Source organism: Xenopus laevis, chromosome 9_10L (genome assembly GCF_017654675.1).
Source record: "Xenopus laevis strain J_2021 chromosome 9_10L, Xenopus_laevis_v10.1, whole genome shotgun sequence".
NCBI lineage: Eukaryota > Metazoa > Chordata > Amphibia > Anura > Pipidae > Xenopus > Xenopus laevis.
The window spans coordinates 68,375,218-68,395,052 of record NC_054387.1 but is presented as its reverse complement, the minus strand read 5'-3'; the positions used below and the strand labels follow the sequence as shown (position 1 = coordinate 68,395,052).

General features: G+C 39.1%; 1 protein-coding gene across 2 annotated transcripts; it reads right to left on the bottom strand.

Moving 5' to 3' along the window:
* Positions 1-270: 270 nt before the first annotated feature.
* On the bottom strand, positions 271-19,192 carry LOC108701325 (protein mono-ADP-ribosyltransferase PARP15). 2 transcript variants are annotated; one of them, XM_018235763.2, is made up of 15 exons: positions 19,075-19,192; positions 17,174-17,249; positions 15,588-15,668; positions 13,365-13,530; positions 9,921-9,983; positions 7,543-7,719; positions 5,916-6,085; positions 5,463-5,583; positions 4,572-4,634; positions 4,301-4,477; positions 2,903-3,063; positions 2,009-2,045; positions 1,610-1,752; positions 1,231-1,405; positions 271-888 (listed from the first exon to the last, which is right to left on the bottom strand). In XM_018235763.2, the coding sequence occupies exons 3-15, from the start codon at positions 15,636-15,638 to the stop codon at positions 605-607; spliced, it is 1,788 nt and encodes a 595-aa protein (XP_018091252.1). In that variant the 5' UTR covers positions 15,639-15,668; positions 17,174-17,249; positions 19,075-19,192; the 3' UTR covers positions 271-604. The 2 variants fall into 2 exon arrangements, with proteins under 2 accessions (XP_018091252.1, XP_018091253.1); XM_018235764.2 differs by having other exon boundaries at positions 1,610-1,749.
* Between the last annotated feature and the right edge of the window lie 643 nt (positions 19,193-19,835).

Sequence of the window (19,835 nt, the reverse complement as noted above, 5' to 3'; positions counted from 1 at the left end):
AATTGTTTAAGCACCATTATTGGGACCTGGTGCCCACACTCTTAGGGGACAGGATATGTTAGGACACTACTAATGAACGGTTAGGTTTCTATAGGCGAGGTAGCAAACATTACAAAAATTTTTTTTTATGTAAACCATCTCTTTGCTTTAGCTTTTGTATCAGACACACAAGTTATGAGGTGGAAGAGGGGTATGCCTACATACCAACCCTGCCATCTGCACCTAATGAATACAGTGCTGCATAATCAAAACTGCAAAGCACAAGAGAAATAGAAGAATGTTAACATTTAATCAGTGCATAGGTGGTAGTGAATATAACACAATGCAAGCACAAATAAGTGACAGAAATAAGTGCATGTTCATGGCATAAGTGCATGTTCATGGCAAGAGCGGACATTCAGGGAACCCAGGGTCTTCACACAGTGGGCCAGTCTAGTACAGCTAATGTAGATAATATATTCCAGCCCTGCACATAGAACCCCAAACACCCCTTCTAGCATAGACTTGGTTTCTCCGTTCCTCCAATGGGCAGCTTCTTTAGTTAAGCATAAAAAGTACAGTGGCAGTAAGTAACAGACAACCTTCAGCTCATTTGGAACTGGATCTATCTACATGTGATTAAGTATTCCGGGTAGGCACCATAATCAGAGAAGATGACAAAGATATCTGGGTTGCTGACATGATCGACTACACAGTTGTAGAGTAGGTTTGGGTTGTCTTCCATTGGTGGTGGTTCCAAATAATGTCTTTTTCCCAAACACCACTTTCCAGTTATCACAGATGCCAAGATGATATGTTTGTGTCTATTTTCATCAGGAACAGAGTACAAGTCATCACAAGAATATGATGCATGTTTCGCAAAGTAAGTTCCTTTCCCATAGCGTGTAGCTGTTGAGAAAAAAAAGTATATATATATATATATATATATATATATAAAAAAAAAAAATTTACAGAATTTTCTGCAGGGTTTTGTGTTGGTGCATTTTTAACATGTGCCGACGATAATTGGACATGTGCCTTACATTTTCTGACCTGACAAAATGTGGCTAACATAAAATAAGAATGTTGCACGTTTGACTTAATGTAGAGGACATTAAAAGGCCCGATGCCCAAAAATATTCCAGCACATATAAATAATATGCAGTTTAAGCCCTGACTAATTCCATCTCTGCCCTTCCCTAAACCAACTCTGCTTCATTTTTCCATATAAATCAACACACTTGAACTTACCATTTCTGCCACAGAAACTCCTGTTAAAACCAAATTTGCTGATCTTTGCAACTGTTCCCTCAGAGGAACCATGATAAAGACATCTGTGGTTTTGCTGGTTGGGATGACATGATTGAACATACTCCTTTTGTACCTCAAATATTCTCCACAGTTTCACATTCTGAACCCTTTTGATCTGAAAAAGTATATGATATCTTGTGAGCTGTTTTGGAAGTGCACCTGCTTCACATGTGCACTGGATACTCCAGATCAAGAGCTTGATGATAATAGGGGGCTATGCAGACCATCTGGATTAGGATCTCAAGGATAGTAGGTAACCCGTTTATAAATGGTGTATTAAAGTGAGCATCTGATTTGGGTTGAAGCGAGCATGTCTTACCTTAATCACCTGAGAGCACAAGGGTTTAGCTGAATTTAAGAAATCATTTTCAATTGTCTTAAATTCAGTAGAATCCCTAGGAAGTTCAACGATCAAGTATTCGCTTGTGCCCATGGCTGTCCATGTTGGTGGGTTATTTGCTGCTGAAATGATAACAGCACTAGCATCACTGGAAAGGATTAAACAATTTTTGCACCCCTCCAAAATTATATGAGAGCTATTCCTAATAAATAAACTGGCAAATCTAACCGTTTACAGCTAAGGCTGTTACCCCAAATAGCAAAAGAAGGAAAAAAAATACAGTTTAGACACTCCTCCATACTAGGTATAATTAGAAAATTAAAATTATACAAGAAAATGGGGGGGGGGTTGCCACATGTAAAAAAAAACACCAAATACCTTCTACTACGTTGAATCCTAAATTCATGTCTGTAGCCTAAAAGAGAAGAAAAGAATAAGCAATTCCCCATTGACTTAAGTCAGTAAAAGAGGAAGGTGACCAGTGCCTAAATCCATGTACCAGTTTTACTGGACAGAGTAAAGGAAGCCAAAACTATTATACACTACACAATTTCTTCCACAAAATAACATCATTATCTTTAAAATTCCCTCCACTATGATGGGGCAGATGCTGCAAATCTCTTACTTTCGATTTGCATGCTGTCCAGCTCTGATAACCTCGCTTATGTATTATCAGATTCGGTTACAGACATGTCAACTCACCAGCATTTTTTGAGAGCCAAGAACAAAGAATGCATGAGTATCCACCAATGAGAATCATACCTGTTTTGTTGGAACCACCCTCACGATTATTTTTTGGTTTATGAGATAGATAGTAAGGAATAACACAGATTTTTTCGAAGACTGGCCCTGGGGATGTTTTCCAATAATTGCACAATCTCCCTATGCTAGACAAGAGCAAGATGACAATTATTTAGCATTTTTAGTTTGAGAAAGCAACTTTTAAAAAGAAGGATGCACAAATTGGCATAGGGCTGCTATGCCGCTTCTCATGGGTGGAAACACCAAGCCAAATGAAATGTAGCCCCCATGCTATGAAATCTTACCTTCTGACATCCCCATGCATGGCCCTACTCTATCACATTCACATGTAGTGCACTGTCTGTGGGGGCAAGGCTCCTGTCCCAGAAAAATGGAGTAATTTGAAGGTGGAGCCAGAATTTAATTGAATGTGTGCATCATTTATATTATAAAATCTGCTTAGAGTAATTGGAAGAGCAGTATAATATAGGCTTTACCAACAAACCTATAACAGATTCTGTAAGGTTTTACCTGTAAGTGAGATATTTTGATTTGAAATATTTGGTAAATCTCCTCTGTAAATGCAATGATGTATATCTTCTTGATGCTGGTGAATACAGCAATCTGAAAATACTGGTTAAGGCCTTCCAACATTTCTTGTATGGCATCGTTGGGATCAATGCTTGCTTCTCCTGTCAAAAGCAAAATTATTATTAATCAGAATAGAGAGCGAGCGAGCAGGAAAATACATTCCTCACGATCCCAAAATGTGGCAATTTCTGTATCAAAAATCTTTTATCTAGGTCAATAAACTTGCAAATCTCTCAAGAACCTAAAATTTTAAACATATCTTACACCGGTCTACTGAATTTATAGATCATGGACACTCTCGCTTGTGCAGTCATGAATGCTGGGAACAAAAAGGGAGTGTTTCTCTCATATGTTTGGTGCCTTAGGGTGAAGCTTAGCTCTTAAATGGAGAAGGCTTAAGAGCATCTGAATGAGTCACATATGCAGTGTGTAAGGGGCAATGTCGGACAGTGTGTCATTTAGAGGCACCAAAATTTGTGCACTTGCATTTGACGCAAAACGCAATTGTACTCAAAATTTTCTTGGTCCAAATGGCATCACTTAAAGCACTGGGTGTCAAAATGACTTGTGTGCCCAATTTTTTAGGTGCAAATTGCAGAGCAATAGACACAGGCTGCTGTAGGAACCCAAGATTGACTTGTGTGACAACTGCACTTGCTGCTTGTAGGTGACCCATATAGTCCAGGATAGGGGGAACTCTCTCATAAATGAAAATTTAATATAAGCATCATACGGAAATAAGCTTTGTAAATACAATCAATTAAATATTCTGCATGGTTTCTGAAATAATAAAGTAAACGTTCACTATTCCTCTCTGCATTTGTTTCTCTTCATTCCGTCTTCATGTAGCAGTTGGATGTCAGATAGTTCCAATATTTCTTATAGGGGTGTTCCTTTTCCTTGCCGATGTATTACAGCTCATTAAAATAAAAAAAACTTATTCTAGTAAAAACAAAATAACTGCCTTTTGCACAAATTCGGCATGTAGAGAGACAAGATTTCTGATGATTTTAATAGAGTGAGCTCCAATACATCTTCTAGGCAAAAGGAGGCCCCAATAAGATATATTGGATCTAACAGTCAATGATTATCTGACACCCAACTTCTGCATGAAGACAGAATGAAGAGAAACAGATGCTGAGAGAGGAATAGTGAAGATTAACTTGTGATTATTTCAGAAACAGTACAGAAATTTGAATTGATTAGATTTAGAAAGTTTCTTATTTCAGTATGCCAAAGCTTATATTAAATTTTTATTTTCACAATAGTTCCCTTTTAATATTATTTGTGCCCAGTTGTGACAATGTAACATTTACAAGGAACTACAACACTGCATACCTGTTCCAATGACTGGCAGTGCAATGGTTGTGAGAGCATATTTTTCACATTCCTGTAGTATCTGATCCAATGACAACGCTATATCAGCTGCTCTTGTGGGACCAATCAGGTGCAGGATTTTCTTGCATCTTAAATTTCCCCCACTTGTCAGTATCATCTTTCCTGGTCTTATTCCACCTGGGTTAGGTAAAAATCAGTTAAGTACTGTACCATATATTTTAACTAAAAAGAAGCTTCCTTTGTAGATTTATAATAAGAAAACAGAAATTACCCATTGTTTTACACTCATTTTTCACATTTGCTCCAGCTGCTGACAAGATTGGCCCAGAAACACCTGCAAAGAAATGTAAAATTTAAAGAAAGATTTAGACAATGTGCCATATTGTACAAAATATTCCTAGGTATGTATGGTTACAATATATAAACCCTATACCTTATTGCAAGAACTAGGAAAAGATCTTTAACCCTTGGATTGCGAGGCTAGGTACTGCATGGGCCACACCTATGTCTCACATGCAAAGTATAGCTTAAGTTAACTGTGAGGTATGTGAGGGACAGAATTGCACCTTTAACAGGACACTCTAGGAGTATTAGACTGAGTTAGCTAAGCTATTCGAGAAGGTTGGTGCTCCACCAAGGACATTTTTGTGTGGGTTTGTTCTCTAGAAGATACCCATCATATTGTAGGGACTTAAGTGGGTAGGAGTCATGGATAATACAAGTTGTGAGACATGAACTTGACTTTTTTATTTTTTATCAGTGCTTAGAAAACACTAATAGAGACTGCCATTTCTGTATTTTCTTAAATAGTGAATTTTGTGAAAGGAGACTAAATAGTTACAATATATATTAACATCTACTGATAACATGCTAAATAGCTGGGGGAACAATAGGAATATACATAGCTATTTAAAGACATACAAGTATTTCTGGCAACCATGGGGTAATACCAGATCAAAGTTATATCAGTGCTTTCAAAAAGCTCTTTTGCCTGTAGGAGTTGAGTAACATTAGTATTGTGTCTATATAGGAACAGTACTTAAGAATGCTTAAATTTGGACACCCCTGATTTATGTTTTACTCTTTCTACATTTTACACTTCCTTCATTGTCAGCGCTTCTTGTTTCGAACTCTTTTGCTTATTATTTTAGATTTGGCTTACCTTTAATCCGATCTAGTGTTGCGTTATTTAAATTCACAATACAGTCAACATTAAGTGTGGTTATATCTTCTCTTATTATTTCCACAATGCTCCCATATATTGGGTCATGTAGGGTTAGTTTCTATATTGGAAAAAGAAAGAGCAGATATTTTTTATTTGCATAAGTCAAACCTGATTGCCATGTGTGTAGATTCCGATTTGCGAAAAATGAGACAGCTGAAATCAACACAGTTTGCAAGAAAACAGCGTAGGAAGAGGCTATATTAAAAGGTGACCATGGTTGGGATTGGTGTCCTCTCTAATGGATTACACAGCTACAGAAAAAAAAAGTAAAACTATCTTGCATTCTATCAGAAAAAGGCAAGTTGGAATGCCTGAGGAACTTGCATTAGTCTTCCTTCCCAAACTGTAAATATACAATACAGGAAATGTACAACTAGAACATATTTGTACCTTGAGGGAGAACATTCTGCTCTCAAAAACATTTAAATATTCTTGGTAGACATGTTGAGTAAAAGCCACGATATAGATTAGGAAGGAACTTGTGGTGGATCTTGACAGATATTCCTCTATGGCAGTCAGAATTGCCTCCATGGATCGCTTTGCTGAAATGCCCCCTGTACCTGCAAAGCAATAAATGCCATAGTAGAACCATGGTTTCATATAAAGGGGCCCTTTACAAAACCCCCAGATGCAACTACTAGATTACTAATTAGCTCAAAATCCATCAAATTATACATAAAAAAATAGCTTGATTGGATGGGAGTGGAAGAACCTACTGGTCTGCACAGAGCCTTGGCCTCACCCCAAGTGAATGCCTGTGGGAAGACTTAGAACCCAGACTGTGAGTCAGACCTGATCCCCAACATCAATGGCAACCTCACGAATGCTCTTTGTGGCTAAATGGAATGCCAACCCCACCAACAAGGTTTCAACATCTAGCGGAATCCATCCCAGCAAATTAGAGACTGTAAAAGCACTTATTTATTGATCACACAAAGTATGTGGCACTACAGGGCTACATGCTGGGCACCTTGTGCCTGTTGATGCAGCTCCAGTTTGGTTTTACAGAATGTGCCACAATTATCACTAATTTAGATAAGTACCACTCGTTATGCCTATTGAGACCCCTAAGGTAATTAAAATCACATGTGTTGTTTAAATGGGGCAAATGTTTAAAGGAGAAGGAAAGTCATCTTGCACTTGGGGGTGCCTAATATTAGGCACCCCAAAGTGATTGTATTTTCTTACCTGAAACCCCTGGCCAGTGCTCCTATCAGCAGAAAACTGCACTGGCCCGGGGTTATACCAGTGAGCACCACGGATCGATCCTCTTCCACTTTCTTCACACGGCTGCGCATGCACAGTAGAACGAAAAGAAAAACGTTAACTAAAGAGTCATCTTGTGATGTTAGGCACCCCCAAGTGATTGTATTTACTTACCTGAAACCCTGGGCCGGGCAAATTTGAAGCAAGGAGATTTGATCCGTGGTGCTCATTGGTATAGCCCCGGGCCAGTGCAGTTTTCTGCTGATAGTAGCACCGGCCCAGGGTTTCAGGTAAGTAAATACAATCGCTTGGGGGTGCCTAACATCACAAGATGACTTTCCTTCTCCTTTAAGGGCGGAGACACATGCTGCGATTCGGGGAGATTAGTCGCCCGGCAAAGTTGCCTGACGAGGAAACTTCAGCCGACTTCGGAAAACGAAGCGCTCAGAGTGCCATCCCGCCAGCAATTTACATTCTAGCCAGTGGGAAGGCAGCTCCTGAAGATTAGTTGCTCTGAAGAGGAGATTTGTTGCCGGGTTATCTACCCGAATCACAGCACTTGTCTCTGCCCTTACGCTGCTCGCAATGTAAAATTTACATTGCTCATTATCTCTAAGCAAAGGTTAGTGGTAACACTTGCTCTGAAGTTTTGTTAAATCTTTTCTTTGAAAAACACCTTGGGATTGCGAAATTTTATTACATAAACTGTGCAGGGTTGGCAAACTTTGTGAGAAAGTCTTTGAAGTCAAAAATCGCTAACAGAACACTATAAAGTTACAAAAAAAGATTTACGTTTCCTTTGAATATTTACCTGTGCCAAGTGCTGGAAAAGCAACACTTATTAGATCAAGTTGGTCACATTTTTCCAGAATCTTCTTCACTCCAGCCATAATACTGTCCCAGGTTGTGGCACCAATCAAGTGAATTATTCTACTACAATTCAGATTCCCTGCTCCAGTCTCAACAACATCACCATGAGGTTGTTGGCCTAAAACAAAGCATGCTATTAATACACAAAAGCCATGACTAACTTGTGGAATCCTATCAGAGCAAAGGCACACATTGTAAAGTTGGTGCTGCGACATGATATGGTCCTATCTGGGGCTTTTTTGTGTTGATTGGGAAAGTATGCATACATTATGTTATTACGTTATGTTTTTTGTTTATTAGTTATGGCAATTATGAGACTTTACATTTTACACAGTCATTTGTTTTGGGCTCCCCTGGCTGCCAGAATAATGGAGTCATTGGGGGAAATACTATGGTAAATACTAAGCCCATCTTCAGGCAATACATTAAAGGGGTTGCTATTTATTACTGGTTAGGGAATAATATATTTTTCGTCATGTGGCCTGTTTGATGGGTATTCTCAATAGGAATAACAAGCAAAAATTAACTTTGTCTGTCCAAAACACAGATATTCTTTTGGTGCTCAGGGTCCCAAAAACAGTGTGAAATTTACACACCACATTATTGCTTCCTCAAATGGAAAAACCTTGACCATTGGCACACTCCTACATGAGCATAGGGTGGAGAAACAAGTGGAAAACAATAAAATGGTGTTTTGGAAACAGAGCACAAGTTTATAACAAATGCTTAACAAAACAAGAATATATAAGAGCTATTTTTTTTGTATTTTTTTAAACTAGAAATAAAGGACATGTTAAATCACTAGGGGTGGCAAATGTTAGGCACCCCCCAGTGGTTAATAACTTAATGCTGTTGGCTGGTGCCCTGTTAGCAGAAAACAGTGCCAGCTTGAGGTATTTCTGAGTAGCACGGCGTAATCTTCCTTCTTTGCACCAGGTGTGCATTTGCAGTAGAGTAAAAAGCAGAACTTTTACATTTATCCCTATTCTTCTACTGTAGGAGATTCTGCACGGATTTCCTTCTCTTTGAAGCTACAGGAGTCCTGTAGCTTCAAAGAGAAAATGGCATGCCTCCCCCCAGGGTCAGAACAGACTGGGCTGTAATTTTCATCCCTGGGAAGGTCGATGATCCGCAATCACACACAGATAAAATTTATTTGCAGGACACTAACTTTAAATGACTTGCAGGACACTAACTTTAAATGACTTGCAAACATACAACTTCACATAATATTGTAGCTAGTTTGGCTTCTGGTAAGCTGGCCATAAACACAATGATACCTTAAATTTCTTTGATTTTTGGATTGGGGTGGAGTGTCCCGACATTTTTTGCACCATGGCGATCAGTTCAATCTGATAATTTTTTTTTGATAATTTCAATGGGAGACTGTCACTACTATCTGTCGGACATAACTTTCATCAATTAATGGCCTGAGCATTGTGTGATAGCTGTCTTTCCTAATTTAGAATATGAATGGTTAGTTGCAGGTCGGAAGAATGGAATGGACATTCGTCTGACATAGGCTATAATCTGCTGGTCTATGGCCAGCTTGACTTCTTCAGGATCCTGACAAGGACTCTCTTTGGCTTTTCATGGCCTGAAAAGAGTGCATGTTGCTGCCAGTGGAGTTACCAACTGCCTTTTCACGTTTAGTAATACCTGGCATCTTACAGTACATTTCTCTCACTCTCCCTCTTCCCTCCCAGCACTTCCCATCAGCTTGCAGGGGTGGGAACTCCACCCAACGACACATGGGACAGGCATTCACAGCCTCCCTACATAAGCAAAAAGCTACCTTTTTTTACTCCATTGCTCATGTGCCCCCATGCAAGAAAGACGCTTTGTTGTGCTTGCTGAGAAGTACCTTGGGCTGGTGCAATTTTCTACTAGAAAAAGAACTAGCTCAGGATTTCAGGTATCCGAATATAATCACTGGGTGGTGCCTAACATTTGGCACTCCCTGGTAATTTCCCTATTCTTTAAAGGAGTGTGATATTGATCTACTTAGAATTGACCAGAGAAATATCATATCTGCACACTACCTTCACATCACAAGATGTTTCAGTCCTTGTGAACTTAATTTTAGGCTGACTGTAGCTGAAAAACAGCAGGGGGAACAATTTAAATTTCATTACGAGAGGTTTAAAACTGCTGGTATCTTGAAAACTATATGTATAAATTGTGCTTAGATGAGCAGTTTCAAAACAAATTTGTTTTACATTTTCTTTAACGTAGTTTCAAATAAATTTATGAGTGTTACATTTTCTTTAACGTATTATTTTATTTACAGTCATCAATCATTTCAAGCCCTAATCATACCCAATCGAGAGCATTCTCCTTTAACAATGTCCCCAGCAGCTGCCAAAATGTCTTTGGATACCCCTGTTAATAAAAAAAAAAAATAATATAAAAGTGAAATGAAACAGGCATAATGTTTGGTTCTTAATTCATAAAACCTTTTGCCTAGTTCAAATAATCAGGCCCGGATTTGTGGAAAGGCCACCTAGGCCCGGGCCTAGGGCGGCAGGATTTTAGGGGGGAGGCATGCTGCCCAACCACACCCACATTGGTTCAAAAACGCTGGGGATGAGCTGGATATCGTGTGCGCCAATCCCCATTGCGCCTGTCCCCCTAGAAGGGACAGGGGTGACGACTGGTAGTGGGCCTAGGGGTGCCCACTTTGTAAATCCAGCCCTGCAAATAATACATATGATAAACAGGGAAAGGCTCCTAATTACAGTCATTTGAAAAAGTTTGGGAACCCCTTTTATTTCTTTGGAGTTCTGTTTATCATTTTCTGAGTTTTAAAAAGTAGAAACTTCCTTTTAATATAGAACATACCTTATGGAAACAATAGTATTTCAGCAGTGACAAAGGATTGGATTAACAGAAAATATGCATCATAAAGTTAGACAGGTGCATAGATTTGGGCACCCCAGAGATATTACATCAATACTTAGTTGAGCCTCCTTTTGCAAATGTAACAGCCTCTAGACGCCTCCTATAGCCTTTGATGTCTGGATTCTGGATGGCAGTGTTTTTGACCATTCGTCCATGCAAAATCTCTCCAGTTCAGTTAAATTTGATGGCTGCCGAGCATGGACACTGCTTCAAATCATCTCATAAGTTTTCAATATTTAAGTTGGAGGGCTGATGGCCATTCTAGAATATTGTACTTCAACCTCTGCATAAATGCCTTTGTAGATTTGGATGTGTGTTTAGGGTAATTGTCTTGTTGGAATATCCAACCCCTGCATAACTTCAACTTTGGGACTGATGCTTGAACATTATCCTGAAGAATTGGGTTGAATTTATCCAACCCTCGACCCTGAACTAGCCACACAGCATGATGGAACCTCCACCAAATTTGACAGTAGGTAGCAGGTGTTTTTCTTGGAATGCGGTGTTCTTCTTGTGCAGAAAGGGATTCTTTCTCATCAACCTGCCAGACAGATGTTCTTTGTGCAAATTGCGCTGAATTGTAAAACGATGTACAGATACACCATCTGCAGCAAGATGTTCTTGCAGGTCATCTTTGGGTTGTCTGTATCTATTCTCACAATCCCTCACATATACCGCTCCATTCTCACAATACTCCACTCCTGTATTTTTCTTGGCCTGCCAGACCTGGGTTTTGCAGCAACTGTGCCTGTGGCCTTCCATTCCTTACAGTTGAAACTGACAGTTTAAACCTCTGAGATAGCTTTTTGTAGCCTTTTTCCTAAGCCATGTTACTGAACAATCTTTGTTATCAGATCTTTTGAGAGTTGCTTTGAGGATCCCATGCGGTCACTCTTCAGAGGATAGTCAAATAGAAGCACAACTTGCAATTGGCCACCTTAAATACTTTTTCTCATGATTGGACCCACCTGCCTATGAAGTTCAGGCTTAAATTAATCCAACTAATTTGGTGTTGCCAGTAATCAGTATTGGGTAGTTACATGCATTAAAATAAGGAAAATTACAAGGGTACCCACATTTTTGCGCAGCCAGTTTTTCGCATTTGATTTAATCTCATACAACTGAATACAGCTTGACTAAAAATCTTTGTTCACCTCAGTACTTGGATGTTCCTGGGAAATGAAAGACATACCACTTATCTTTTTTGTTGAAAGTAGAGCAAATTATTGTGCAGGCTGAGAGGGGTTCCCAAACTTTTTCATATGACTGTATAAGCACTATGTTTACTATGCTTCCTCTAGTCATGTATATCCCTTAGTTATGGACATAGCATATCTACCCGGTGCATGTTTAAATGTATTTACAGTATGTTCTCACTCCAATGTATTTATTATTCATGCTGTAATGAAGTTTGGGGAATACTTTTTTTTTTTTTTTGCATTGAAGGGTCAGTGTACACCTAACACCACCTTTGCTAAAATGAACACCAAAAATAGGTCTAATGTTGAAATTTCATTCTCCTTAGTTTTAAATTAAAAAAACAAAAAGGCACATTTTCCCATTTTTTGCTATTAATCACTAATTTGAAAGCTTGACTATTTTCACTGAACTAAGTCCCCCTTAATAATCAAAGCAGTTTGGTTAAGGGCTCTTACAGACTAGCGTTTTTACCTGCGTTCCGTTTTTCTGCGTTCAGCCGCAGGGGAGCGCAGGAATAGACACATTACATTTTTTCCAATGGGGCTGTACTCACACAGGCGCGTATAGGCTCCGAACGCAGGTTGAGATGCAACATGCTGCATTTTTCCTGCATTCGGCGCCTACACGCGCCTGTGTGAGTACAGCCCAATTGGAAAAAATGTAATGCGTCTATTCCTGCGCTCCCCTGCGGCTGAACGCAGAAAAACGGAACGCAGGGAAAAACGCTAGTCTGTAAGAGCCCTAAAGCTCTTTATCTACCGTTGAACAAACCCCTCCCTCCTCTAAGCAGCAGTCTTTGAGCAGTTCATTATCAGGGGCTTCTCAGTGGACTGCCAATTCGTTTTATCAGCTCCTTTGACGTTCTTCAGGATTAAAAGTACTAAAGTGATGTTGGCTTTGTATTTTTGTTTAGTACCAGAAACAACAGATATTTCTTAATTTAAACAGGCAGAACGTACTTTCAGCACATGGCCTATTCACTGAGCTCATGTTGGAGAGGTGTATTGTGCCCCTCACATGGTGCAATGTGGAACAAAATGCCACAGCATTCATTTTCATGGAAATAGAACAGAATCTATTTAAATGGTGTTTTATGGTGGGATATGCTAGGCCATATAAGCCAGAAATCTTAACATTTGCTCCATCTGTATTTAATCTACAGCAGTGGCTGTTGAACTTTTTCAGTTCAAGAGCCAACTTGAAGGTCTAACCGCTTGATGGTCTGACTTTAGTCAGGCTCCCGATTAAAAATCGCAAGTGATGTTTAAAATGGTGTTTTTGCAAATATTTAGTGATGCTCGCAATGTAAAACATATTACATTCGCCAATAAGCAACTAAACAGGCAGGCAGGAAAAGAGCCAGGATTTAGTCTGGAGGGGACATCCAGGACCCTGGAATCCAGATACCTACCTACATCTCTCTGTTATTTAAATGTTAACTAGTCTTCAGTTATGATGTTCCACATTACAGAAGGATCCTCTATGTAGATTAATCCCATACCATATCACATACTAAGCTGCACGGTGATCTCAGTAGGGACTAGTGGTTTGGTTGGTTCAAGATCAGATATGTATTTATTTATACACAGAATTGACTAGTATGATCTTTCCTCATCTGGCACACACACAGCTTATTGTTATGCAACTACCAGTAATACTTACCAAAGTTTTGGACCAGAGAATAATTATTGATGTTTACTATGGCATCTGTACTCTCCTCAGTTATATCACCCTTCTTCAGCATGACAATGGATTGCCCAATCACCAGCTCATTCATGCTGACCTCCTTATACATGTTTTCATTATACAGGGTATGGGGCTGAAAGGACTATGGCAAAGAATATCATCAACATATAGAAATATAATATAAATTAAGTTAAGGACATATTACTGTACATGTAAAAGTAAGTAAGTAAATGTTCTCAGAGTGCGCTTTCCGGTGTAATTCGTTTTTACTAATTTTTTTCACTATATAGCAATTACCAGGGGCAAGCAGTAAAGCAATTTCATAAAGTTGTTGCTTTAGAGTATTTTCTGACATTTTCTGTTTAACCTGCCCTTTGGGGGGTTCAGGGCTCCTTTCGATTACAAAAACTGTAATTCTAATAATATCAAGTAAATCTTCACTCCAGATTTCATTCTATTCAACCCTCAGTCTGGTTTTCCAAGTATATCCAACAAAACAAATCCAACCCTTCTTGGCCAACACAGTGTCCCCTTCTCTCAATGTACCTACTAAGTGGGCCAGATCTATACTTTAGAAATGACAGCTGTAGCAAATAATGGGAATCATTTCTATTCAGATATCTCATACAGTCAGAAGCATCCATGCATAATTTCTCCTGCCTTCTAACCTAAGATTGCTCTATAATCTCTGTGCCCTTCAATCTGTTTTATCAGAGTTCCATAGTCCAGGGCAAAGGCTAATTTAAAGATTCTCTGTACTCATCCTCACTCTAGTATGGTGCATACAAAGAATAGGACTGGCTATAGCAGCACTGCGTACACCAACCCCATCCAGCACAGAAGGATATAACAGACTATTACTGGGGCACGTAAAGAATGTATCAAAGCTTGGCCTTTTTTAAATTTACAATTTTTAAATCTAAATAGCAGTCACCTGTTTTAATTTATGTGATTCTGTAAGATGCAGAAATGCTTATTATATGACCTCACACAAAAACATAATGCCAACAGGTTCCGGGTTGTCCAAATCCTTTCCTCTAAACCAAGGGAGTGTCACTAAATACCAGAGTAAGATCAAATGTAAAAAACAAATACTTGAGAAATGAACAGACTAAATAGCAGTCACCTGTTTTAGTTTCATATTTGGACCATCATTAGTTGGTGTAATATCACTTTCCTCTGAGCTGGATGTTGTGTGACACCCAAAGAACTTGTGCAGCTGTCTTTCGAAGAACTTAATATGTTGCAGTTCTTGAGATCAGGGGTTATCTATTTATTGTAGCTTATTAACATTTTTTATTATCTTATTTCTGATTAACCTAATTATTGACAATTCCACACCCCTACTTTGGGGCTATAGTTTTAGCTCCTTTCCGGTCTAAGCAGGATAATAATTCTAAGCATACAATAAGATGCATACAGAAATGGTTGCATTTCTGTAAATATGGCTGGAAGAACTTCACTTTGCTGTACAAGGCTCTGACCTCAGCCCAACTGAACACCTGTGGGATTAAATGGAACACCAACTATGAGCCAGGCCATTTCCCCAACATCACTGCCAAGCCTCTTACATGTGAATAGAAGCAGAACTAGCTAAAAATATTCCAAAAACAAGTGGAAAGTATTCTGAGAAGAGCAGAGGGTAAAGTCTGATTTAGCAGTTAAATGAGGGCCAACTTTAAATTCATAGCTGGTTTTGGATTGAGATTCTGGACAGGCAGGTGCCCGCATACATTTGACCATATAAGATAATAAATATAAATATTTATAATATAATTCCTGATGATCTCTGCATGGACAGAAATCTGAAATGTTGGGCTTGTGATGAACACAGTTACAAAGCCATGCCTTGTCTTTCATTTGTACACACACCCCCTATAGTGTAAGCAGGGATGCAGTGAATCCAGGATTCAGTCAGAATTCAGCCTTTTTCAGAAGAATTTGGCCAAATCCTGTGCCTGGCCGAACCAGCATCCTTAATATCACGTGACTTTTCATCACAAAAAAAAAAAAGGAAGTGATTTTAGCTGTGCACACTATTCTCTTTTTCCCACTTATATCCCATAATTTGCATATGCAAATTAGGATGTGGATCAGTAATAAGACAAATCTTTCAGAAAAGATTCGGGGGTTCGGCTAAATTCCAAAATAGTGGATTGGGTGCATCCCCAGTTGTAAGCTTTCACAAACAAGACTTACCTTGTAAATGCTTGTTCCATTGTTTGCATTTACCATCAGTCTGTGGTACATTTCAGTGGAATAGGTTTGAACTGACAAAATCTAATAATGATAAATCAATAATGCAAATGAAAGGGTGAAAGCGTAAATAATAATACCAGCAAGGAATCATCGTGAGATGTCCCCAAAGCAGGCTGCAAATATACAAGTTTTTAAACCTAAACAGTGAGTAGGATTAGATAAGAAATACAGTGCTGTTAAATGCCTCAAACACAAGATATCCAGCACAAGAGAAAGCGTATGTGTAAGAGGCCAAAAGAAAGAACCACTGCAGTTTATTTTTAACCAACTCCCTTACCTACCCCCAGCCCAGTGTTACTCTCAAGTTACAACAAGCTTAACTTTCATTCCATAACCACCTGATCTCTGGTCACGATGTAGTAGGGCACCACTATGCAATGTCGGAGGTACAGGACAGGGAGGGAGGGAGTAACAGTACAGGACTTTACGGGTGTGAACAATAAGAGGTATTTAAGGTGTAAAAAACGCAGGGGCCAGTTAATCTCAGTACTGATACTTTTAAAGTTTACACAGGTAAGCAGACACAGCAGGCAGAATTTCACATGGGAGGCCACACAAGGGGGAGTCACAGGCCGGATGCAGCCCGCCAGTTGGACAACACAACCCACCGTATTACACATTTGTAGCCCAGCATAGAGAGGGCCATGTCTTCTCCACCCAGGGTCAGACTGGGCCAGCAGGATATCTGTGCAAACCCAGTGGGCCCCCCGCTCTTGTGGGCCCCGCTGGCACAGATCCACACCCTGTGCTTCTTTCTAGCTGCTACCAGCCCGAAGAACAGTTTGCGTCACAGCAGGGGAGAGCAAAGGGCCGCCCCCCCGAGACAGCAGCCCCAGTGGGCCTCGGGGGCCCCCCCCAGTCTGATCTGGTCTCCACCCCAGTCTGACTAAGTGATCCAGCTATCACAGCAATTATCCAGCACACTTTGTATACTTAAAGTCTTAACGCAATAAAGTATGTTCCATCTCCACATACCTCCAATTCAAGTATATACAAATTGCAGCACTCCAATATCGATAACCGCCTTTATTTTCAAAGTAGCATAGCGACGTTTCGGACACAAAGAGCTAACTTGATAAAGGACTGTGTCCGAAACATCGATATGCTACTTTGAAAATAAAGGCAGTTTTAAAGCGATATTGGAGTGCTGCAATTTGTATATACTTTCAAGTGATCCAGCTACCCTGCAGCTACATAGTTAATATGTTGGTGTTTTAAAGCATGAAGGTAATAAAAAAGGGAATTTAAAATTCACAACTTTTTGGTAGTACGGTTATGGTTATCATCATTAATAGAAATTAACTATAAAGCAAGCAGACCCTGTGATTGCTGGTGGCCCAGTAGAAAAATGGGGCCCAGTGGGAAATTCAAGCATAAGCAGTTTCAGTCTTGTTTGCTTTTGGACCCAGTACCTGCCACTGCTTCATAGGAATAAGTCAGTATGAAATAATTAAGATGTCGTTACTAAATACAACACTGCAGCGTCAGTTATAAATCTGTGCAGAGAGAAAGACAGGATATTTTACCTGATTAAGGTCCAGCTGCCCAGGCAAGAGATGGTCTCTAATGGACTAATCAGACGTTCAGCTCTGTTATATTTGACTTGAAGAGAAAGTGAAAGGTTGGATTAGGGTTCTGTGATATGATTTATGAACTTACCATGATGGAATCTCTCTTTCCCTGTCCCTTTAGAGCACAGTCATGGGAAATTTAATAAGAGGCATTATGTGTTGTGGAATCACTGTACTGGGAGCATTATGAACTACAATAACATGCTGGAATATATTGGATCATGGTGTTAAATTGTGGCATGCAAGCCACCCATAAAAGCATTTTAAGTTTCCCATCATGCACATGGGTTCACGCCTGTTCATCATTTTAAAATAATTCAGCTTACACTTATATAATTAGCCTACTATTTGGAAAAAGTTGCAAGGCTTTGAAAAAGCATAAGGTTCGCCATCAAGCGGGAACAGGGGGGACAACTGTTTTGGGCCCGGTGGTTTAAGACTGAATAACTCCACTGAAAGAGAAGAGGATAGTACAACAGAATATAAGCTTCTCGCTCATGCACCATTAGGCCAAGCAAAAATAGTTTGTCACATGTGCAGTCAGACTCTGAATGGGTCTGCCATTTTGGCTACAGCACCTGATGGCCTTTGCTACACCTGGACTGCTATATATTACATTTATATAAAACAATGTGTCCCCTGAGCATATACTTGGTCTTCTGAAGCCATATTATACATTAGAAAGATTGGACAGGCCTGTGCCACAGTCATAGCTACATGGGTAACTAAATATGCATTCACGTATAAAAAAAAAGGTTATCTAAACCAATGTGAATATGGACTCCAGAAAGAATGATGAACTCAGTATCCATAGTAAGAGAAAATCAATATCATAGATTATAAAGAACCTTATTGTTCAGGCTCCAGTTCAATGCCCTGCTATATGGATAAGCAATGGTGAGCTGCTGTTCATGTAGAACAAAAGTAGCTGCCAGATCCTCAAGCCATAGCAAAATGTATAGCCTTATTGAATAAATATCCATAAAATCAGACCCAAGAGCAACAACACAACAGTGGCAGGATTCAGTATATCCTACAAATAAGCAGGCACATAAATCAGGTCAAAGAGCCATGATTGTAACAAGTAAATTACATATGGCTGACAACTGCATTTCAGCAAACCCACAGTTCTGAAACTAAGATGTATAGAACACATATATAATCGAATAGCTGCAGCATTACTTTAGTCTCAGCGGCTGTTATACATCAAGTGTATTAATACCATCTGCATTAAACATATATACCTTTTGGCTGTACACATTTAAGACACTGCTCTCAGACTAGTATATACTATATAGTGTATACTACATATATGCAGCCTAGCTGTTTAATTGGCCTCTTTTTTTTTTTTTTATAGGTACAGAATACTGTAACTACACGCAGCAAAATCAAGGCACACTTAAATGCCAGCAGATCACATATATACGGTTTGGTTGTACATTTAAGCCAGTGCTGACTGCTGCATTTATGCAATCACAATACTTATATGCATAGCATGTTTGTATAAGATATATGTGACTGGGCGGTTTCATTTAGAAGGTTTTAACTACTGCAGCAAGTAAGCATATAATACATAAACAACCTTTTCCAAAAACAACCAATGCTTTTAATTTAAATTGAATGTTGAACAAACATGAGACAAGGCCACTGGATCAGCGACTTGTTACATATAGCCCTGGAAGCTGAATAAACAAATATGAATAAATGAATAACCACAGTTTGGATATTCAAACACAATATACACCCCAAACACATTCAGTTTGGTTGTTACATTAACTAGCACCAGAATTAAATTATGTTTATTCAGAATATTTGGTTATTACATTAGCCAGCACCAGAACCACAGAGGACTTTACCTGATACTCCAAGAACTTCATTCTGAGCTGCTAAGGAAGGGAGGATAGAAATTTACCTACTCATTACATATAGCTGAATACTGCCATCCAGATAAATTACCCAATTACCTACATCTGGTGCCTGAACTGACAGGCATTGCACTTCGCACATAATAATCAAACTAATCAATTCACTCCAAGGGGTGGGAAAATGTTGTTAAAATGTACAGGTACAGGTTCGACAAATTCACAGACCTAATTACCATATTTTTTTCCAATTATTTTGACAGTTTACAAAAATGTTTGCCTTCCTCTTCTGGCTTTCAAATGATGGCCACTGACCTCAGCAGGAAAAAATAATATTGCTCAGTGAGGCTACAATTTTATTGTTATATTTGATTTGTATTACTTATGTTTCTATTTCAGCCCTTCTCTTTTCATATTCATGTCTCTCATTCAAACCATTGCCTAGTTGCTAGGTTAAATTGGACCCTAGCAACTAGAGCTGCTAATCCATAAACTAAATATTTCCAAAACTGCAAATAATAAAAGATGAAGATCAATTGCAATCTGTCTCAAAATAGCACTCTATAAATTGTACTAAAAGTTAATTTAAAGATGAATAACCCCTTTAAGGTCATAGGACTGGTGCAACCTGTACTTATTAAAATGTGTGGAATAGGAAGATGCATACATACTTTATCTATGTGACTTTTTTGTTTATACTGCACTTTAGTGCACCATGAAAAGGGGCTAGCTGCAATTGTTAGCAGACCAAAATG

Coding starts and splice junctions, on each gene's coding strand:
- LOC108701325 (XM_018235763.2), bottom strand. CDS start 15,638: ATGTACCACAGACTGATGGTAAATGCAAACAATGGAACAAGCATTTAC. Junction 9,984..13,364: donor TTCTCTGGTCCAAAACTTTG/GTAAGTATTACT, acceptor TTTTATTAACAG/GGGTATCCAAAGACATTTTG. Junction 1,753..2,008: donor AGGATTCAACGTAGTAGAAG/GTATTTGGTGTT, acceptor TTATCATTTCAG/CAGCAAATAACCCACCAACA.